Source organism: Amblyomma americanum, chromosome 5, assembly GCF_052857255.1.
Source record: "Amblyomma americanum isolate KBUSLIRL-KWMA chromosome 5, ASM5285725v1, whole genome shotgun sequence".
In the NCBI taxonomy this organism is placed as follows: Eukaryota; Metazoa; Arthropoda; class Arachnida; order Ixodida; family Ixodidae; genus Amblyomma; species Amblyomma americanum.
The window spans coordinates 31,335,209-31,353,490 of NC_135501.1; the positions used below are offsets into that span (position 1 = coordinate 31,335,209).

Here is an 18,282-nt window from a genome sequence, read left to right on the forward strand (position 1 = left end):
CTTTTTTTTTTTGAAGTTGAGTAAAGCAGACTTGTTCTGCAGATCATATCTTTGTAGCATAAGGCGAAATGTGGTTTACGAGAAACTTAGTGCTGTGCTAAAAAATATGCAGTGAAAGCTCTTTAATCCGGTCGGCAAAAGACCAGAAAGAAAAGAGAAAAGCTAAGAAAACAGTATGTAAAGTTGTTCTGCAAGGAGCTGAAACATTGTCGCCTGCTTTTGACATGAAAACTGCACGGCAATGATGCACGGAGGCGCGGAGCGCCTTAGTCTAGCTGCAATTTTGTAACAGTTTGCAGTATATATTTACCATGACGCCACGCTAATAGCCACGCGCCAGCGCCTAGCGTGCTTCCCAACGCCGTTCAAATCCAGCGCGCTGCTGCCAGGTCACGTGGCAGGACGCAGCACACCCTCCTCCCCTCCTCTCCCTCGGTGCATTTCCGGAGTGATATCCGGCTAGGCCTTACGCCGCGCCGTGCCGTGCTCCGTGCTGCTGCTGTTCGTGTGCTGTTTGTGTCTGATTTCAAAATCGTTCCTTCAAACTTCCGTTTGGATTTTTTGTTTATAGTAGCTTGCGCCGCGTGTCAGCAATGCAGCCGTTCGCGTACGTTGTGAAAAGTGACCACGCCGAGAAGCATGGAGCCGTTTCATATTGACAACACGTTCGGCTTCAACCGTAGCAACCGCGAAGCAAGAGAAGAAAGCGGTTACTGGAATGCGTCGAGTCCTCGTTTCCACAACACGTTCGACTTCAACCATAGCAGCCGCAAAGGAAGAGAAGAAAGCTGTTACTGGAATTCGTAGAGTCTTCGTTTCCAGGTGAGACCCATATTGTAGCGCAAGAGTGCGTGCAATTTGTGACCGCGAAAATAAACGAGCGAGCGCAAAGGCGAGAAGGAGCGGAAGGGACGAGGCTCTGTCAGCTCTGTCCTGTTCGTTTCCCTTCGGCATTGCGTGTGAGTCACTGGTTGTTTCCGCGGCAGCAAAGTGCATTCCACATCGAATCATCAAACTGCTGGTCCGTCAGTGTTCACAGTGTATGCGTTGCGACGCGAGCGCCGGTGTATGCATAGATGCGTTTGCTGAATGGCAGGCTCGCGTAGGAGTCCTAAATGTAAATGTGGCAATTGTATACCGCCCAGCAAGGCGCGTGACTATGTTTTGGGCTTTTGTTAAGGTGGTTGCCCGACTTCCTGTTCATTATTCGACGTGGGGCGTGATGGTGCACTGCCTGCAAGCGTGTTTTTGACGCCAGTATCGGCCCGTTGCGAATTGCCGATAGCGTGCGCCGCTCGGTCTGTTTAGCGTTCTGTTATTCGCTACGCGTATGTGCGTCTTTATAGTAATCTGATGTGGCGTCTTAAGGTTAGAACACACCTCTACGAGCCGATTACACCAGCTGTCAAGCTCAGAGTGGGAGGGGTGTGACGCGTCAAGGCATGCAAGCGACTGAGTGAATTGAAGCGACGTGTCACTGCGATACCACAACAGGTAGCTGCCTGCTCGATCACTTTTCTAACATTGGTACCGTTGCCTGCAGCTGTAAAGTTCTTTTAGTTGCTGGCGGCCGTGAATAAAAGTCATTGCTAAATGATGACGAAGAAGTAGCCATAGAAAAAGAGCGCTTTGTAACCCTTTCAAATTAAGTTGTTTTGAATAACCTAAGTAGTACAGAGCTGATCATAAAAACTAGTGTGGGCAAGTGGCGTTATGTATTTGAAGTTTGGCTGTTTATACATTTTCTTGTGGTTGTGTGAAATGCCAGCAATACAAATAATTATCAGGAAGTGCCAGGCATTGTGGGTGCAAAATACACAGCTGGAAGTTATGTTATGCAGGTGAAGTGCCTTCTCTTCAGTAATGAAGAGGTCTGAAAAGAGCTTCATCGGAGAAGATGTCTCCACTGTCGAGATTTGGGGCTGTTCTTTTCTGTGCCTGTTCAGCATACATTGCAGAGCACAAGTATGCGTCGAGTTTTCTCAGATCTGTTTTTTTTCACCTCTGCATTGAGATCAGTGTGTTGCAATGTCTGCTTTGGACCAGAACGTTGATGGCTTGTATTGGCATTCCCCTATTCAAAATAACGTGTGTGTCTCTTCTCAATAGCTCATCATCAGATAGTGCCAGTTTCATGCTCAGAAAGAAGCAGTGCTTATAAACAGGGGTGTCTCGGCTGGCCTCGGAACCCTTACAGAACTAGCGAGGAATCTGAGACTTCCTGTACTAGAATGCTTATAAGGAGCGTATGAATCCGAAGCAATCAACCAATTTTCTTTTTCTTGTTAGTGGTGGTTGGAACATTTCTCCTGTCGTTTCTAAAATTTCGTGGTGATTTTTAGCAAGAATCATTAACACGTATTCTTATAGCCAAAACGCAAAAAATGCAACGTTGACAGCACAACACACAGGGTGGAAGAAAAAGGGAAACCCGCACCCTCATACCACGATTGAGTCCAGAGCTGGCCGCTCAACTCCAAGCCTACAAAGCAACAGCGAGCACAATGGCATAGCCTCAGCTCAGCCGCTTTCTCTAGTTCCCTCCCCACCCGTTCTCGAGTCACTGGAGACCCCCTTCAATGCAGCCAGGCTTTAAGAAATGCCAATATGAAGTAATGGGCTACAGGGCAGCATTCTAAGGTGATATTACAGCATGAGAACAATGCTTTTATTCTTTTTTCCTCTAGTATCCATCTGCCATGGCACTCCTCATAGACACTCATAGTAGAAGGATAACCATGTCAAGCTTCTGCAGTAATGCCGGTGTCACATGGCACTCCTCAGAGACTGGCCCAGCAAATACGTTTTATTTCACTTGATGAAAAGAATATGAATGGTGTTATATAGTGCAGCTATGAATGCACCTCAAAGATGAGAAACATTAATTGGACTTAAAGCTTGGCAGCTTCTCTTCTGTGGCCTCTCACTGTATAACGAAAGTAAAAACAGCGCTAATTTTTACACAAACCACACAGAAAGAACAGACAGGACAGCGCCCGTCCTGTCTGTTCTTTCTGTGTTGTTTATGTAAACATTCGCGCTGTTTTTACTTTTGTTACACAATGTTACACCAACTAGTCCAGCAAGAGGTACTGTTAAATGAACTTTTCACTGTAGTTGCAATATTTTTACTGCCTCTAGATCTGAGTGGAAAATAAGCACCGTCTACTGCAAACTACTTCAAGGTCTGTTGAATTATAGCCTTTGCACAAAAAAGCTAAAAGTGCTAAGTGAAAAAAGGTGAATGTTCACCATAAATTGTTACCTCTGTGATTATCTTGGTCAGTTCTGATTTTTTTTTTGCCATTTCACTTGCTTGGTGATGACACTGTGCAATTTCAGTGAATGTACTTGCTCTGTTACACTTACAGGAAATTAGGAGCTTGTAGTGACCTGTTTGACTCAGCCTTTCGGCATGCTACCTGATATCATAGTTCAACAAAGCTCTAAAGAAACTGCATATACTATGGACACCAGATGTTTGCTTGCGTCTTTTTTCAAATGCCTTAGACATTAATGTGCAGGCGCGGACAGAAGTAAAAGAAGCGCGCCGCACAAGAAAGAACTGCTTTTCAGCGCCGCCTAGCAAAACCACACGTAAGCTCAAAATCGCGACACGCATATGCAGGCCCCCTACCAGCGCAACTCTCATTGCTCCGCTCGCCTCTCATTCGGCCGTAGTCAGGGTCACGCTGATGATGGTTATGATCAGATGGTTGCGCCCTTAGTAGCGAGCGGGCATTTCGGAGCGCACACACCGCTGCCTTGAAGCCAAAAATCCCGCGGGGGCGACGCTATCATTATGTCGTTGCATCTGTGACAGCTGTGGCGCGTTTCCATTGCAAATAGAGCGCGTTCTTCGAACTTTAGTTGCTTCTGGGATTCATTTCCATCTCGCTATAGACCAAATAAACTCAAAAGCACTCGATCCACCACTGCAGTTTCGGGATCTTTTATACAGTTATTGTTCATTTTCGGCTTGCTGCTACGAGGAACCGACGGAGTGGCAAAGCATGCGCCCTGTGTGTCTGTACTGCACCACAGTGCTCCTGCATTGGAACCTCGCCAGGAGGTAAGCTTAAAAGAAGATGAAACCGCCGCTCTTGGCGCTTTTTGCAGCGCGATCCAGCGTCTCAAGGATAGTGACTGCTTCCAAATGTGCTGGATGCAGCTGTTGGGTTTTCACACCTATATTCTCAAACAGACCAATGTCTATATGTAACCGGTAGCTGTGAAGTAATACAGCTCGTACAGAAGAGTTTGGATCACTTGCTGGGTTCTGTCGTGGCTCATACTCTGATTAGTGGGCGATCACGGATACTTACATGCCAAATTTCGCACGCGGGGCGCGAAACAGTGACGCACAGCTGCCGCGGCATTCATGTGGGTGAGACAGCGGGTGCTTGTAGTCATCCTAAGATCCAAAGGTGCATGCAAAGTGATTACCATGAGCTCTGCTCCGCACATCACAGCGCGATACGCAGCGCACTGTCTCAGTGGTGATGAGAGCAGGATCCATTATAGGGGCAGTTTGTTTCGGGGGAGACAGGCAGGGTGCATAGACTAGCGCTGCGTCAGCGCCTGGTAGGAACAAGCGAATCATCAGTGATAACTGTAGAAAATTAACACAAAACTGCGGCAGCATGCCGAGTGTTTCGAGCGCGTTTGCTTGCGAGTGAGACGCAGCAGAGTCACAGCGGCAGCAAAAGTTCGAAACATGCGGGTTGTTTGCGGCGCAAACATGCCTCCAGCTGTCTCAAACGAAGCGGCTTAATGGTAGAGCTGTCCCCTCGCAATTTGCCTTATCAAGACAGCGGTCTTTGTTTTCCGAAATGTTCGCTAGCTACACAGAGCACGACCATCCAATCATGATCATCATCAGCACGACACAGACGCCGGACGAATGCGAGGCAAGCGGAGCATTGAGAGGGTCGCGCCGGAAGCGGGCCTGCACATGCGCGTGGCGATTTCCAGCTCTCGTCTGGTTTGGCTAGGCGGCGCTGACACGCAGTTCTTGTGTGGCACGCTCTGTTTACTTCTGTCCGCACCTGTACATGGACCACCCCGTGATATTTGCTCTATGACTGGTAAATAATTTATAATTATCTTTCTCTTTGTTGTTTCAGTATTATCAACCGAACGATGGCTGCGACGTGTAGTTGGTTTTCAGGTCATGGCAAAAGCAAGAAAACTGGTAATATAACTGCTGCTATGGCATTTGTTGTCATTCCAGCTTTTGAAACAGGCTGTTTTAGGTGTTGTAGTGAATTAAAACTGCATATCAACATTTATATTGTAGCCTTTTCTATGCCTCAGCAGACCTAAAGGCCAACTAGGCATCACAGCCATCATTTGGCTGATCAAGCCTAAACAACATCAGAGAAGGAAATGGAATTATAAATTATTTAATGATAGGCAAATACCATTTGGGGATTCGTGTATTCTAATGTCTAATGCAGCGTTTAAAAAAATATGTGACCAAAGTTGCATTTTTATAGTCCTTGAAACTTATTTTTTAGGTGTTTTCTATTTCACTGTTCTCAATTTGCAGAGTTAGCAGTGTTCAGTACTGCTTACCTTCTTTTTGTTGTTCTCTTTTCATTCATTTGTAGGGCCCTGTTTTCTTGTGTTATTCTGTGTTGTGTAATCGCATAGTTTATCCCTTCTTTTTTGTTTGTGCACCACTTCTGTTCAGTTTTTTTTTGTGGCAGGCCTCATGACAGCTGGCAGCTTTCCTTTCATTTTTGCCTTCTCCTCTGACGGTGCTCATGGTACTAGACAAAATATAGTTTACTGAAAGGCTGAATTCTAAATTGTACAACATCATTAAGGTGCCCTCTTCCTTTTTAGCACATGCCATTAATGGTGATGCCTACTGTTGCCAAGAATCTTACATTGACACAAATTTGTTTCACAAGTGCAGGGCATGCTTTGCTCTCATGTAGAGTTTGTGCATTTACAGTGTATGGCTTGTACATTGTCTCTTAGTTGGTGACTGACACAGTGGCCTCATTGGTTGGCTTTTATATTATTATGAAGGTTAGAATTTGTTTTTCTCACTGCTGATGAGCTTTACAGGAGCTTATGATGCCTTCAACAGTCATGTCTTCTTTATTGCTTTAGTTAGGATACTGAGGCTCAAATGAGCGAGCATCTGAGACCAAAATACCAGTATAACTTCGTGCCGTTTGTCAGCTTTCTTTATGATGTGCATAACTGTTCAAGTAGGAAATAATTTCAGGTCTTAGTGGTCCTTCATTTTCTTTTGCTTTTCAGCCTTTATGCCAGATGTCAGATTTTGGAGGATAGTTTGTCACATCCTTCATCATTGAAGTAGGTAGCACAATGTACCAGCCGTGACAATTGGTCATTACAACTAAGCACCCCACCTTCCCTTTATGAGCGCACCAAAGTTGAGATCTGATGGCAACTTTGATGAGTATTTACACCTGAAGTTGTTTTGTTACAAGCATAATGTTACGGACCACTTTAATATTTCCTTATGCTATTAGGTTCAAATCATGTTTTTGCTTGCTGTCAAACTCGCTCAACGGCACTTTCATTGTGAAAATTAGTATAACACTTGGAAAAGGCAGCCAGGTCCTTCATTGAATGTGAGTGGTGCACACTGGAATCCTGCTCCTGCAGCAAATCATGTGGGTCATATTGGAGGTTGTGTTAAAAAGTAATGAAGCATAGATATGAAAATGGTGATACACAGTTATTACCATTTTGTGGTCCTTGACCAATTTCTGTCTTTTAAAGGCACTGCACTAAAAAGAAACTGAAGTGCACTGGAGCCGCTGGAAACCTTTTGTGTGAAGAAAAGGCATAATGACTGTGCTCATGACAATTTCATGATTGTGCAAAATTTCAAAATGACCATTTTACTACTTCTTTATGAATAGGTACTCTCTAGTGTCACATAAGGTGTAATGACAGAACTTGTCTCTAATTTTTCTTTGCACTTCAGTTTTGTTTCTATTTATATTTTGTATTTCTTACCATGAACAGCACAGGCCATGCACTCCTGTATTACTTTGTATAAGGAAACAGTGGCAAGTCAAGTGTCTGCGTGTGGGCCCCTCGTTGAACACTATTCTAAGGCACTAAGTTGTTTGCCTTGGACTCAATAGTTCATGCGCTTCTAGCTGAAAAAATAAGTAATGTTTCGTTCAATTTTGACTACAAGAACTTTGCTAACTAGGCAGCATGTTGAGGATACATTAGATTTACTGCAGGTCAAACGGCATTAGTGCCTTGCTTGACAAGGCCATGGGCAAGAACTGCAATTAGAAAATTGCTCTTAGCAGTCACTGCGATGCCGCCGCGGTTGCTGAGTGGTTATGGCACTCGGCTGCTGGCCCGAAAGACGCGAATTCAATCCCGGCCGCAGCGGTCAAATTTCGATGAAGGCGAAATTCTTGAGGCCCGTGTACTGTGCGGTGTCAGAGCACTCTAAAGAACCCCAGGTGGTCGATACTTCTGGAGCCCTTCATTACGGTGTCTCTCATAGCCTGAGTCGCTTTGGGACGTTAAACCCATATAAACCAAACCAGTCACTGCGTGTTGATTTAAACACTGGCAGTGCTCCTACTATTTTTATTTTCAGTATTTGCTACCACACATACTAATCTGCGATTTTCAAGGATGAAGTCAATTCCTTTTCAATAATTGTGCAGTTAAAGTTGCATGTTCTAAAATTCGAAGCAAGCAGTTGCCTTTTGTACTTCACACTCCTATCAGAACTCACCACTATTGCATGACACCATCAACATCAAGGTGCAAGTCTTGTGTTGGTAATAAACGAAATGGTTTCTACTTTCTTGTTTCAACAGGCAATAAAGCATACTGCTGTTGTTGCTGTGAAGCATACAAATACAATTATTATCATATTCCTGGCTGCAAATATGGCTAAGAATTTTTATATGCGTGTTCTTTTTCCTTTAGGTGCATCTGAATTCAAGGTAGAGAAGGCAATGTATGACACCGTGAATGGAATCCCAATGGATGCAGTATTTCACAAGAGAACTGCCATTCCCATCTGGTCAACAGAAGCAGTTGTACTATGCAGTTCCAGTGGCAAGTGCTCAGGAGGTGACAGCGGAAGGCAAGGAAAAGGTTCTCAACAAGGTTCAGAATAGAGGGCTGGGATAGTCGGTTCTGGGAAGAATTATGAGACATCATTCTAGCGCACAAAAATTATGTCCGGTGTCCGTGGTGTGTATCCTCTTCGTTCGTGTATTTTTGTGCGCTGGAGTGTGAAAAATGGATGCACTGAGAGGTAATTGCTAGCTGTAGCTGGATTTATCTCAGGGGCATATACTCACTCCATCAGTGTATGTGAGAATTACGACTCAGGTTTGTTAGTGGTTTATATAATGAAAGCGCCAAACAAAGGATAATGCAAGACATACAAGACGTGATCAAATAATTGTAGATGTCTTCATGTGAAAGTTTATTTACAGGAGGTTAATTGATGGGTTCAGTTAGCTTGTGTGAGGATAAAAGCAGCTTAAAAGCCTAGGCTCTATGTTCAGTGCGGCAGTGCATAATCAGTGAAATTACTCATAATGAACAACTTTTAGAGAATATGTACTTCTCATGCCTTGGAAACAGAAGATGGATGGTACTTAGCAGTCATTTGCCCTGAGGCTTGGATTTTAGCTACTGAGGCCTAAGTGATGCTGATTCAGTATAGGCATACGTGAGTGCCGCCACATTTGCCATCATAAATCCTCTGGTTGCTTCTACTTAACAACGAAAATTTGTATGTTATAACTTGTAGCCATCACTGAAAGCATTTTGCATGAAAATAAGCTTGAATTGAATGCTAGCTGGCCTATTGTTTAACTGTCAGATGCCATGATGGAAGTGACTGTTAGAGTCCATCATGTAGCCCATAATGAACCCCTGTTTGCCCTTACCTTCTCTGCTCTCTTGTCTAGCTGTTATGCATACAGTTTTACAAGTCATGTTCTAACTTCAGCTACTTCATTTTACATGTAAAAAGATTTTGGCTACTTTTTACTCAAGCATAGGTGTGCTTGAGCACTCTTTTGCTAGCTTTGCTGCATGCTTTGTAAAAATAATTTGTAGCATTGAATATGACAAAGCATATCTTAGCCACTTTTTTTCACACTTAGCAGGGACGGCCCAGCAGGGCCTGTACAGATGGCTCGAAGCGGTTGCAATATTTTGTTGCGTACATGTTGGGAGGAATCATGCGACTAGTGAGTTACGTATATGTGTGGCAGTAAACATTGCTACTTTGGAAAAGGCGCCGGTCTGCCATACAATGTCAGCGAAGCTTAACGAACCCCACTTGGTCTAAACTAATTTGGAGCCCTGCACTACAGTGTCCTGAAGCCATTATTGTTTTCTGCCTTGCTGTGAGAAGCGGATCTTGCAAGTGGTCTGCCTGCTTAGAACCAGTCAACTTGTTAAACTTATTCACTTAACTCATAATCAACTCAGACATTTTTTACAACTGGAACCTTAACGCTTGGATGCACCAAAAGAAGTGCATCTCACTGGAAGACAGGGCGTGCTAGGCACTATAGTGGGCAATGCACAGTACGCAGAATCTAGTGTGGGTTTTGTATGTGTGCAAGTGTCTGCAGGTAATCTGCAGTCAACTGCACCAGAGGCTCAGGATGTGCATAGCAAGCTATACCTAAACAAAACTCGTGCGCTCAGGCAGCTTTGGTTTTAATACATTCAGCAGGAAAAATAATCTGGCAGCTTTTTTTTGCGCTTCTGTTGGGGTTTTACCAGTGCCAGAGTTCATCGCATCTTGTTTAAGATTACCTTTCGAATCATTAACATTCCACCCTTGTCATTTTGTATGTGGCATTCAGCTGAAAATAAATTTCCGCAGTCGGCTTTTTATGATTTGCTGCCACTTTTTTGGAAGAAATTAAGAGGAGTGGTGTTCTAAATAGATGCAGCCAGCCATGCAGTGCTTTACAGTTCTGCACCCTGTGCGCATAAAGTCTCAATACATGGATTTTGTCACCCTGAAATATACTCGCATCAGATATTTTTTTTAGTCGAACTACATCTTCTCTCCTTTTTGTGCCCATCTTTATGGGCATCTTGTATTCATTGCTGTAATTCCTTAATTTCTCTTATTTTTGTTTTCTGCAGCAGTAGAATTTCTATATCAACTTATTTCTCTAGGCTACCAAGTACTAGTATCTCTGAGCCTGGTAATGAATCAAATTACCGGAGATGCTAGAGTGCTGTTGATTGTCTCAGAAAGCCTGACTGTGTTGGAAGGACTGTAATGCTCAATATCAGCTGCAATGCCAAAATATGACGAATTCAGATTATGATGCAGGCGTACCCAACTGTATTGTAAATATATGCAGTTAGCTATGAATACAAAAGAAAAACACAACGCAATAATTCACATTTTCATTCACACAGCATGATGATGAACAGGGGCAAGGGAGGAGGGACCTCAAAGTGTTTTTCGGTGTCTTCCCTCTTGTCCATGTTCATCGTTGTACTGTGTGAATGAAAGTGTGAAATACTTGCTCATCCAGATACTGATTTCAAGCAAATTAATGCAAGTGGGCTGCTTTATGTGAGTAGCATTGATTTACTATAAAGCAGAAGTCAGTTGATTTACTGTAGAGGCATTGCGAGTCGTATTGAATGTGTACTGTATAATTGCACCACTGAGCTAAATTTAATAGCAGTATTTGCTGGTTGTCTTTGCACCGTGAATAATATAGTGTATTTCACACAAATTCGTGATTTTGTTCTGTTGTTCTTCAGGCATTGTGGCTACACAGCTGGAGTCAAGCTGCTATCAGAGAAATTCAACCTATTCGACTTTGCCAGAAAAGATGCACGCTATGATGCTTGGGGCCTCCATCTTGACTATACTGCCAATTTTGTCTACCAATGAAGCTAAGGACGCTTTTGTGCAAATGTGAGCATTTTTTCTTTCTTTACGATACGTGCTTGCTCTTCGGCAAGAACAGAAATGATGTGGTTATGTGCATGCTCCAGTGTACAATCATGTGGAAAATTATGACGCTGCGAGTGTGTGCGATACTATGCCTAACTGCGTGCAGGTGCCATCTGATGTTAGTGCACCTGACTCGACATCAGGAGTGCTTGCTGTTTTACACCATTTGGCATGCATACGCTGGGATCTCTTAATTTTTCTCACGATAGTATGTCCAAACTCACACCATCTGAATCAAGACATTCTATGGTATACCAACCACACCAAATCGAATGGTACATCGACCACACCAGGAAACACCAAACGAAACCACACCAGAGCCGGTATTAGACAACCGGGTCACAGCACAGAAAACCAGACCAGAACACACTAAAGCACACCACACTACGCCACATCAAGACCCGTGTCTGAAAATCCTGGTCTGGACGGAACACCAGACATGGTCACACCAGAACTCGTGTCTAAAAAAGCCAGTTTGGTGTGAACACCAGAAACGGGCTGGTGTTTTTTTTCGACTGGGTATATGGCATTTCTTTGAATTGTGCCTATGAACTACTGGCAACGTATTGATTCCTTTCAATATAATTTTGATGCATAGTGTTTTGTTCAGCTGTAGGTTAATTTGAGCCCTCTACATATGGTGAGTCCACTTCAGATTAAGTTGGGACTTCGAAATTGCCTCATGCTGCATTTGGATTTGTAGACCTGAAAGCTTCATTTTGTACAAGTGTATTTGAAAGAGGATTTGCTGTATATAATATCTAGCCTACTACAAGAAATTAGCACAAGCATTAGCCTTGCTGTTCATAGTGGCAGCTGACGGTTATGTTCTTACATCACTCATTTAGCTCCAGACTACAATTTTGCCATGGTTCAATGTGGCCTTAAAGTAATGGCTTCACTTTTTCCTCCTTGTCTTATTGTTTGGGAAGTGTATGCCATTGAGTCGTGCATAAAAGGAAGTTAATGTGATGATGCAAAGATGGGCATTTAGAAGACAACAGAGAATTCTGTTATAATTAAGCTGAGTCACACCACTGTGATCATAGGTCTCTGAGTCCTCTGTATTATCCTGTTCTACATCCTTCTGATTTTTTGTTGACTTGCACATAGTTCCTCGAAGAGGGAGTCTTATGAATGGTTCAATGTATGGTTTTCATGGCATAGTTCACTTTGTATAATCTGTATAATCTATTTCAGATCAAAAAGCTAGCTCTCATTGGGAGTGAGCCAGCTGATGAGGCTACAAAACTTATTATGAAGACTAGTGAAGACTCCTGTGGCCCTTATGTACACATTGAAGGGGCGGGGCAAAAAAGAAGCATTTAGGAACCTACGGCTGTACAGCGCAATTTTTGGTGAGTACATGTGAATCTTCTGAAGGTTATAGGCACTTTGTGAACACACCATCTAATTGCAGGAAAAAGCTACTTTCAATCTGCCTGGTGCGGTTTTCAGCACTTCTGTTATCAATTACTGAGTAGCCATCTAAATATAAAGGACTATAGGTACCAAATTTTTGCTTGTGCGTTTTTTTCTTTCAAACCATGCGTTAGACATTCTATACATGTACGACCACTAAATAATTTATTATTTAATTGCATAGTGGTGGTTCAAAAGTGCCAACACACGGACCAAGAGACGAGACACACAAATCAGCACTGATCTTACAACTGATTTTTTTTATTAGGAAGAAGCACGTCATATATATACACACGGAAAAACAGCGCACATGTGCGATGTCAACAAGACTCCTAGTGCTAGTAAAAGGCAAAAACCGCTTTAAAAGCATGTGTGTATCTGCAGAACCGCTACCCACTATGTAGCATATTGACTTCTCGAAGCGATAATGTAACAGATGATGTACTCACGCACCCATTACTTTTTCTGATAATATGAAACGCCTCAGCTACTTCTCTAGTGGGCTGGTCAGAATGAGCGAACAAGACATCAGTATCGGTGGTAGAAATTTTCTTTAGTGCTAAGATGCACAAGCTTAAAGTTCGTTTCCGGGCAAGCGTATCTGAGCGCAATTCTTGGCAGTTGTTTGTGTCTATCTATCTTCGCAAACATTTGTCGTCACTTCGCGTAAAGGATCCGTTTCTCGTACCTACAGTGGACTCCTCTTAAACGGAACATGAAGGGGATTCAAAGTGTTCCATTTATCAGAAGTTGCATTTAAGCAAAGCACACATATTTCATGTAGAAATATTTATTTACACTGCACCAGCCCTTACTGATCTGGGCGTGAAGAAAAAAGGAATCAGTTGTGGTCTGTTTTACATTCTTCAGTTGCTTTTTAACAAAGTAACTGTGCATATTTGAAAGGCTTTGCGAAAATTCTGCGCTCCCTTCACGTTCAAAGTACTGTAGCAAAAGTGCAACTGCATTCCTAGCTGCGCTGTCTGGCACCGCACTGGGCACAGGGTCCTCGCACTCATCACTGGAGGAAGAGTGGTCCTCGGCTTGCACTTCTGCAATAATTTCTTCAAGGCTTTCCTCGCGACAGGTGCATACATTTGCATCTATGTCCTCATAGTCTTGTCGTGAGAAAGGGGCAGAGGGCACTATTTGATTAAGTATAGTGTCTGCTTCTTCATCAGCAGTACCTGCCTCTTCATGGGCTATTGGATCGTGTGCTTCGAAGCCTGCATGGTGGAAGCACTTCTGCACTGTTGTTGCCTGAACTTGTTCCCAGGCACGGTTCAATATGTGGATAGCAGACAGCAAGTCAATGACACAATCCGTTCCACTGTCAGCACAAAGCAGCATGCGGTGAAGCAGTTGGCGGCGGTAGTGAACCTTGACGTTCTAGATGACTCCTTGGTCCATTGGTTGGATGACAGCAGTTGCATTGGCAGGGAGGAATTCAAGGCTGATGGACTTCAGCCCTTTCACCTGGCCATGGGCAGGGCAATTATCTACGATGAAGACAACTTTCCTGCCCTGTCTCGTAAACCTTGCGTCCTCCTCCCGCAGCCAATTTTCGAAAATTGCTGTTGTCATCCATGCTCTCCCATTTGCAGTGTAGGCCATAGGTAGATTTCAAATGCCCTTGAAGCAACGTGGGTGTCTCGATTTTCCTACCACCAGCAGCTTTAACTCTTCATCGCCTGCCATATTAGCGCCCACCAGCACGGTAATGCGCTCTTTGCTGCGCTTCCCACCTGTACATGCTTCGCCTCTGTAGGCGAGAGTCTTCGATGGAAGCTCCTTGTAGAAGAGGCCCATCTCGTCGACGTTGAATACGTCTCGTGGCTCATAGCTGTTTAAAATCTCCTGCAGCCGTTCGCGTTGCCAGTCAGCGCAGACTTCTCTATTCACTGCATTACTTTCTCCTGAGATGGCTTTGAAGACTAGACCATGGCGCTTTTTAAATCTGCTAAGCCATCCGTCGCTGACGCAGGAATTCTCAACCCCATTTGCAGGGCTATCTCCCGCGCCTTTTGCTTAAAAATTGGTCCACTTATGGGAAAACTGCCACTCCGCGCACGATCTGTTTTTCTTTGGTTAAACCTGCCCACTGCTCAGTTGTAGAGTGTAAAGGGGGCGGACGCTTCGTCAGGCAACTTTTGATTGCCTTTTTGTTCGCCTCCTCGGCAACCAAGTGTTGTTGAAATAAATCTGAATCTGAATCTGAAAAAGAACCTTTTCAAGTTCTTCATACGGTGTCCTCATACGCATCCGGTTGGAAGCGAAGGTCCCAGACTTGACAGCTCCTTGAATGACGTCTTTGTTTTTCATGATCTGCGAAAGCGTCGACTTCGAGATGTCGAACTTCTTCGCAACTTCTGTTCTTGAAAGGGAACTTCGCTCAAGCTCCTGCAGAATTTGTAACTTCTTTTCAAGCAAGAGCGCTTTGTGCGGCCGCTTCTTAACGCTTTCCATCACGTCGACGCAACGACAACACCGGTCGCACGTAGGCCTAACGCAGAACGACAACAAAAACAAGATTATCAACGACTTACTGGATTGGCTTGTCCCGGCTATAGCGTTGGCTGCGAAGAATTTCTTCATGGTTGCGAGACTGCCGCTGACATATGCGAGCACAAATACGCTCAGGAGGATTCCAAATTTTTAACTTTTGTGCCGTTTAGCCGAGGGTAACACGTTAGTGGTGTTCCAATTATCCGAAGAATTTTACTGCTGCACATATACGAAACCAACCAAGTAACCCTGCTTAATTTTGTTTATCCGTAAGTTTCATTTAACCGAGTTTCGTTTATTGGGCGTCCACTGTAATTCTGAGGCAGTAGCGGATTTCCTCTGAAATCAGAGGCGGGCACTATGTGATGGTTTTAGTGTAGATGTGGTTGATTTGTTTTATTCTCTTCCACACTTTGAACTAATACAGTATGTTCAGCATTGTATTACGGATGAGAGCGATGAATGCGTGTTCCAAAATGAGTGTGGAATCACAATGGGATCCTTTCTTTAACTCTTATCTTACTACCTGAGTAACACGTTTGTTGAGTGGGATGGTCGTCTTTATATGCAAAAATCGGATGTGTGCTAGGTGCCAAGGTAGCTCCCATTCTCAGTAACATTTATCTAAGCAGGGTTGATATGAAAGTTGAGACTGATCTAGCCGGTTATTGCATATGCATTTTCTGTTATGTGGATGATTACCTGGTGCTGGCTAGGTCCGTGAATCCCGAATTTGTGTCAAATGTTCATAGTTTTGCATGTAATTGGTTGGAGCTGAGGTTCACACATGAAGTCCCTCAAGAAAGAGTCTTGCAGTTCCTTAATTAAAATTCTCTTTCGAACCCAACCATCTCTGTTGGCAGTATTCCCCTAGAAGTGAAAAGTCCCTTTCGAATTACAGGTCCTTTCATTCAAAGCTTGCAAAAAGTGGCATCGTTACGGGATGCTTAGGCATGGCAGTAAAGAAATCTTATCATAAAATGATGTCCTGTCTCTTAGCCCAAATAGACAGATGTAGGTAAGCTGGTTTCTGGGACTCAGTTCTCGTTTCAAGTGCAGACAGTCCTCCATGAGCTGAAATCGTCTGCAAGTACCTCGGGGCTGGAAAAGGGTTCGGAAGAAGGGAGAAGAAAGGTAGTGGGTTATGCCATATGTCCACACGCTATCGCACCGGATTAAAAAGAGTGGGAAGCAAGCATGGGGCAAAGGTTCTGTTCCCTGCACATAACAAGCTAGAGAGTGGGGGCGGCAGTTCAAAGAAAGCATGAAGGGCGCAGAAGAAATGCTTGCAACATAAATCATGAAAATAGATGGCTAGAAGAGAAGACTGGCGTAGCATATCAAATCCCTCAGTCCTGTGGCCTTACCTACATAGGTCGAATTGGCCGCTGCGTTAACGTGCGGCTCTCGGAGCACACTAATTCTTTAGGAAAGAAACTAACCTAGCTAAGCATTGTTTCACGTGCAAACGTACGCCATTTTTTTTGACGATACTGATGTCTTGTTCGCTCATTCTGACCAGCGCACTAGAGAAGTAGCTGAGGCGTTTCATATTTTCAGAAAAAGTAATGGGTGCGTTAGTATGCATCTGTTACATTATCGCTTCGAGAAATCAATATGCTACTTAGTGGGTAGTGGTTCTACAGATATTCACGTGCTTTTAAAGCAGTTTTTTCCTTGTACTAGCACTAGGAGTCTTGTTGACACTGCGCATGTGCGCTGTTTTTTCGTGTGTGTATATATGACGTGCTTCTTCCTAATAAAAAATCTGTAGTAAGTTCAGCGCTGGTTTGTGTGTCTCGTCTCTCACATTGTCCGTGTGTGTTTGCGCTTTTGTATGGATCAACACCAACTAGCGCAATGTGCAGTTTTTCTGCAATTTAATTTCTTCTTGACGCTGTTTCGGTTTCATCAGTCGAACGATGACTGCGACATGTAGATGGTGTTTAATTCACAGAAGGCATAAAAAACCGGTTATAATATTGCCGACAGGTCATTTTTCTCATTCCAGGTCTTGGAAGAGGCTGGATTAAATGTCGTAGTCAATTAAAGCTACATATCAGTGATTGTGTTAGTTTTTCTAGTTGCATCATGTGACCAAAACATCAACTTGACGACAGTCGGCGTTCGGTCGATGAAACCAAAACAGCATGAGAGAAGAAATTCGATTATAAATTATTTAGCGGGGTTGTAGGCAAGTACTACCTGGTAATCCATGTATTTTATTATCTAACGCATCATTGTACAGAAGAAAGCACGCAATAAATTTAGGTGTCTATATTCCTTTAATATCTCATGCACCTTTCGGTTATTCTTATTATGGATATTTATGTTTATTATGGTTACGGATATTAACAGCAAACGAAATTTGCTGATATTTCAAGCATTGCACATTGTAGCATTGCATACGGCTTTGAAGCATTTCCTGAAAGATGTGACTATAATACTTTGGAAAGTGATTTTTATCCACCATACTGAATATCAATTTGGTGTGTGTGTTTATTTGTTCACTTTTACATCTGCTATGCAGCGCAGAATCCCAACAGCCACCATGGAATGCAACAACAGAGTGGCTGCGTTCGTGCTGGGGGCGAGAGACTGGGATGGTGGTCGGAAAGTTCGGATGAAGGGGCGGACCCTTCACCCCAGTATTTGGGGCTTTGTATGCAAGAATGCCCAAAATGTCTTGCAAAAACAAATAAATAAATAAGAAGCATTCTTACTTGCATTGTAATTTCAGTAGTAACATGTACACAAAAAATACTGATGAAGTGAAGAAAGCCTCTCTGGGTTGGCAAGGTGAGCCTTAAGTCTAATTGGGTCGGTGGGCCCAAAGGCATACAGCTATTGGTTTTATATGGGTTACGTTTGTTGACTTCCCGCAAGTTATCACCTAAGAAGCCCACTGGGACCAGAACGGCTAAACCACAGGGGCCCAGTACGGGCTTGCCCACGGGTGCCCAGTACGGGCTAGCCCACGGAGGCCCGACACGGGCCAGCCCACAAAGGCCCGACACGGGCCAGCCCACAAAGGCCCGACACGGGCCAGCCCACAAAGGCCCAGCACGGGCCAGCCCACGGTGGCACGGGCTAGCCCACAGAGGTCCGGCACGGGCTAGCCCACGGAGGCCCGGCACGGGCCTGCCCAAGGGGATCCAGCGCGGAGCCATGTGGGGCTATGCAGTAAGCCAACTGGGCAGCCCTGATGCCGAGTTGCAAATCCCGCACATATCCCACGTCGGGCCCCGATGGGCAGCCCGTGCCGGGCCCACAAGGGCCCGCCGTTCAGAGCCTTATTTGTGCTACGGGGTACTTCACGAGGTGCAAAGCTGCTTCACAATTCTTTTTTCATTTAAATAATGCAGCTTTCATCT

General features: G+C 44.1%; 1 protein-coding gene across 6 annotated transcripts; it reads left to right on the plus strand.

The window, feature by feature from the left end:
- The first annotated feature begins 452 nt into the window (after window positions 1–452).
- LOC144132362 (uncharacterized) lies at window positions 453–17,630 on the plus strand. 6 transcript variants are annotated; one of them, XM_077664706.1, is made up of 7 exons: window positions 453–822; window positions 1,842–1,965; window positions 5,127–5,194; window positions 7,951–8,110; window positions 10,786–10,942; window positions 12,182–12,339; window positions 17,439–17,630. In XM_077664706.1, the coding sequence occupies exons 2-5, from the start codon at window positions 1,898–1,900 to the stop codon at window positions 10,916–10,918; spliced, it is 429 nt and encodes a 142-aa protein (XP_077520832.1). In that variant the 5' UTR covers window positions 453–822; window positions 1,842–1,897; the 3' UTR covers window positions 10,919–10,942; window positions 12,182–12,339; window positions 17,439–17,630. The 6 variants fall into 6 exon arrangements, with proteins under 6 accessions (XP_077520832.1, XP_077520829.1, XP_077520830.1 ...); XM_077664708.1 differs by lacking the exon at window positions 453–822 and adding an exon at window positions 857–1,021; XM_077664707.1 differs by lacking the exon at window positions 453–822 and adding an exon at window positions 1,112–1,494.
- The last annotated feature ends 652 nt before the right edge of the window (window positions 17,631–18,282 follow it).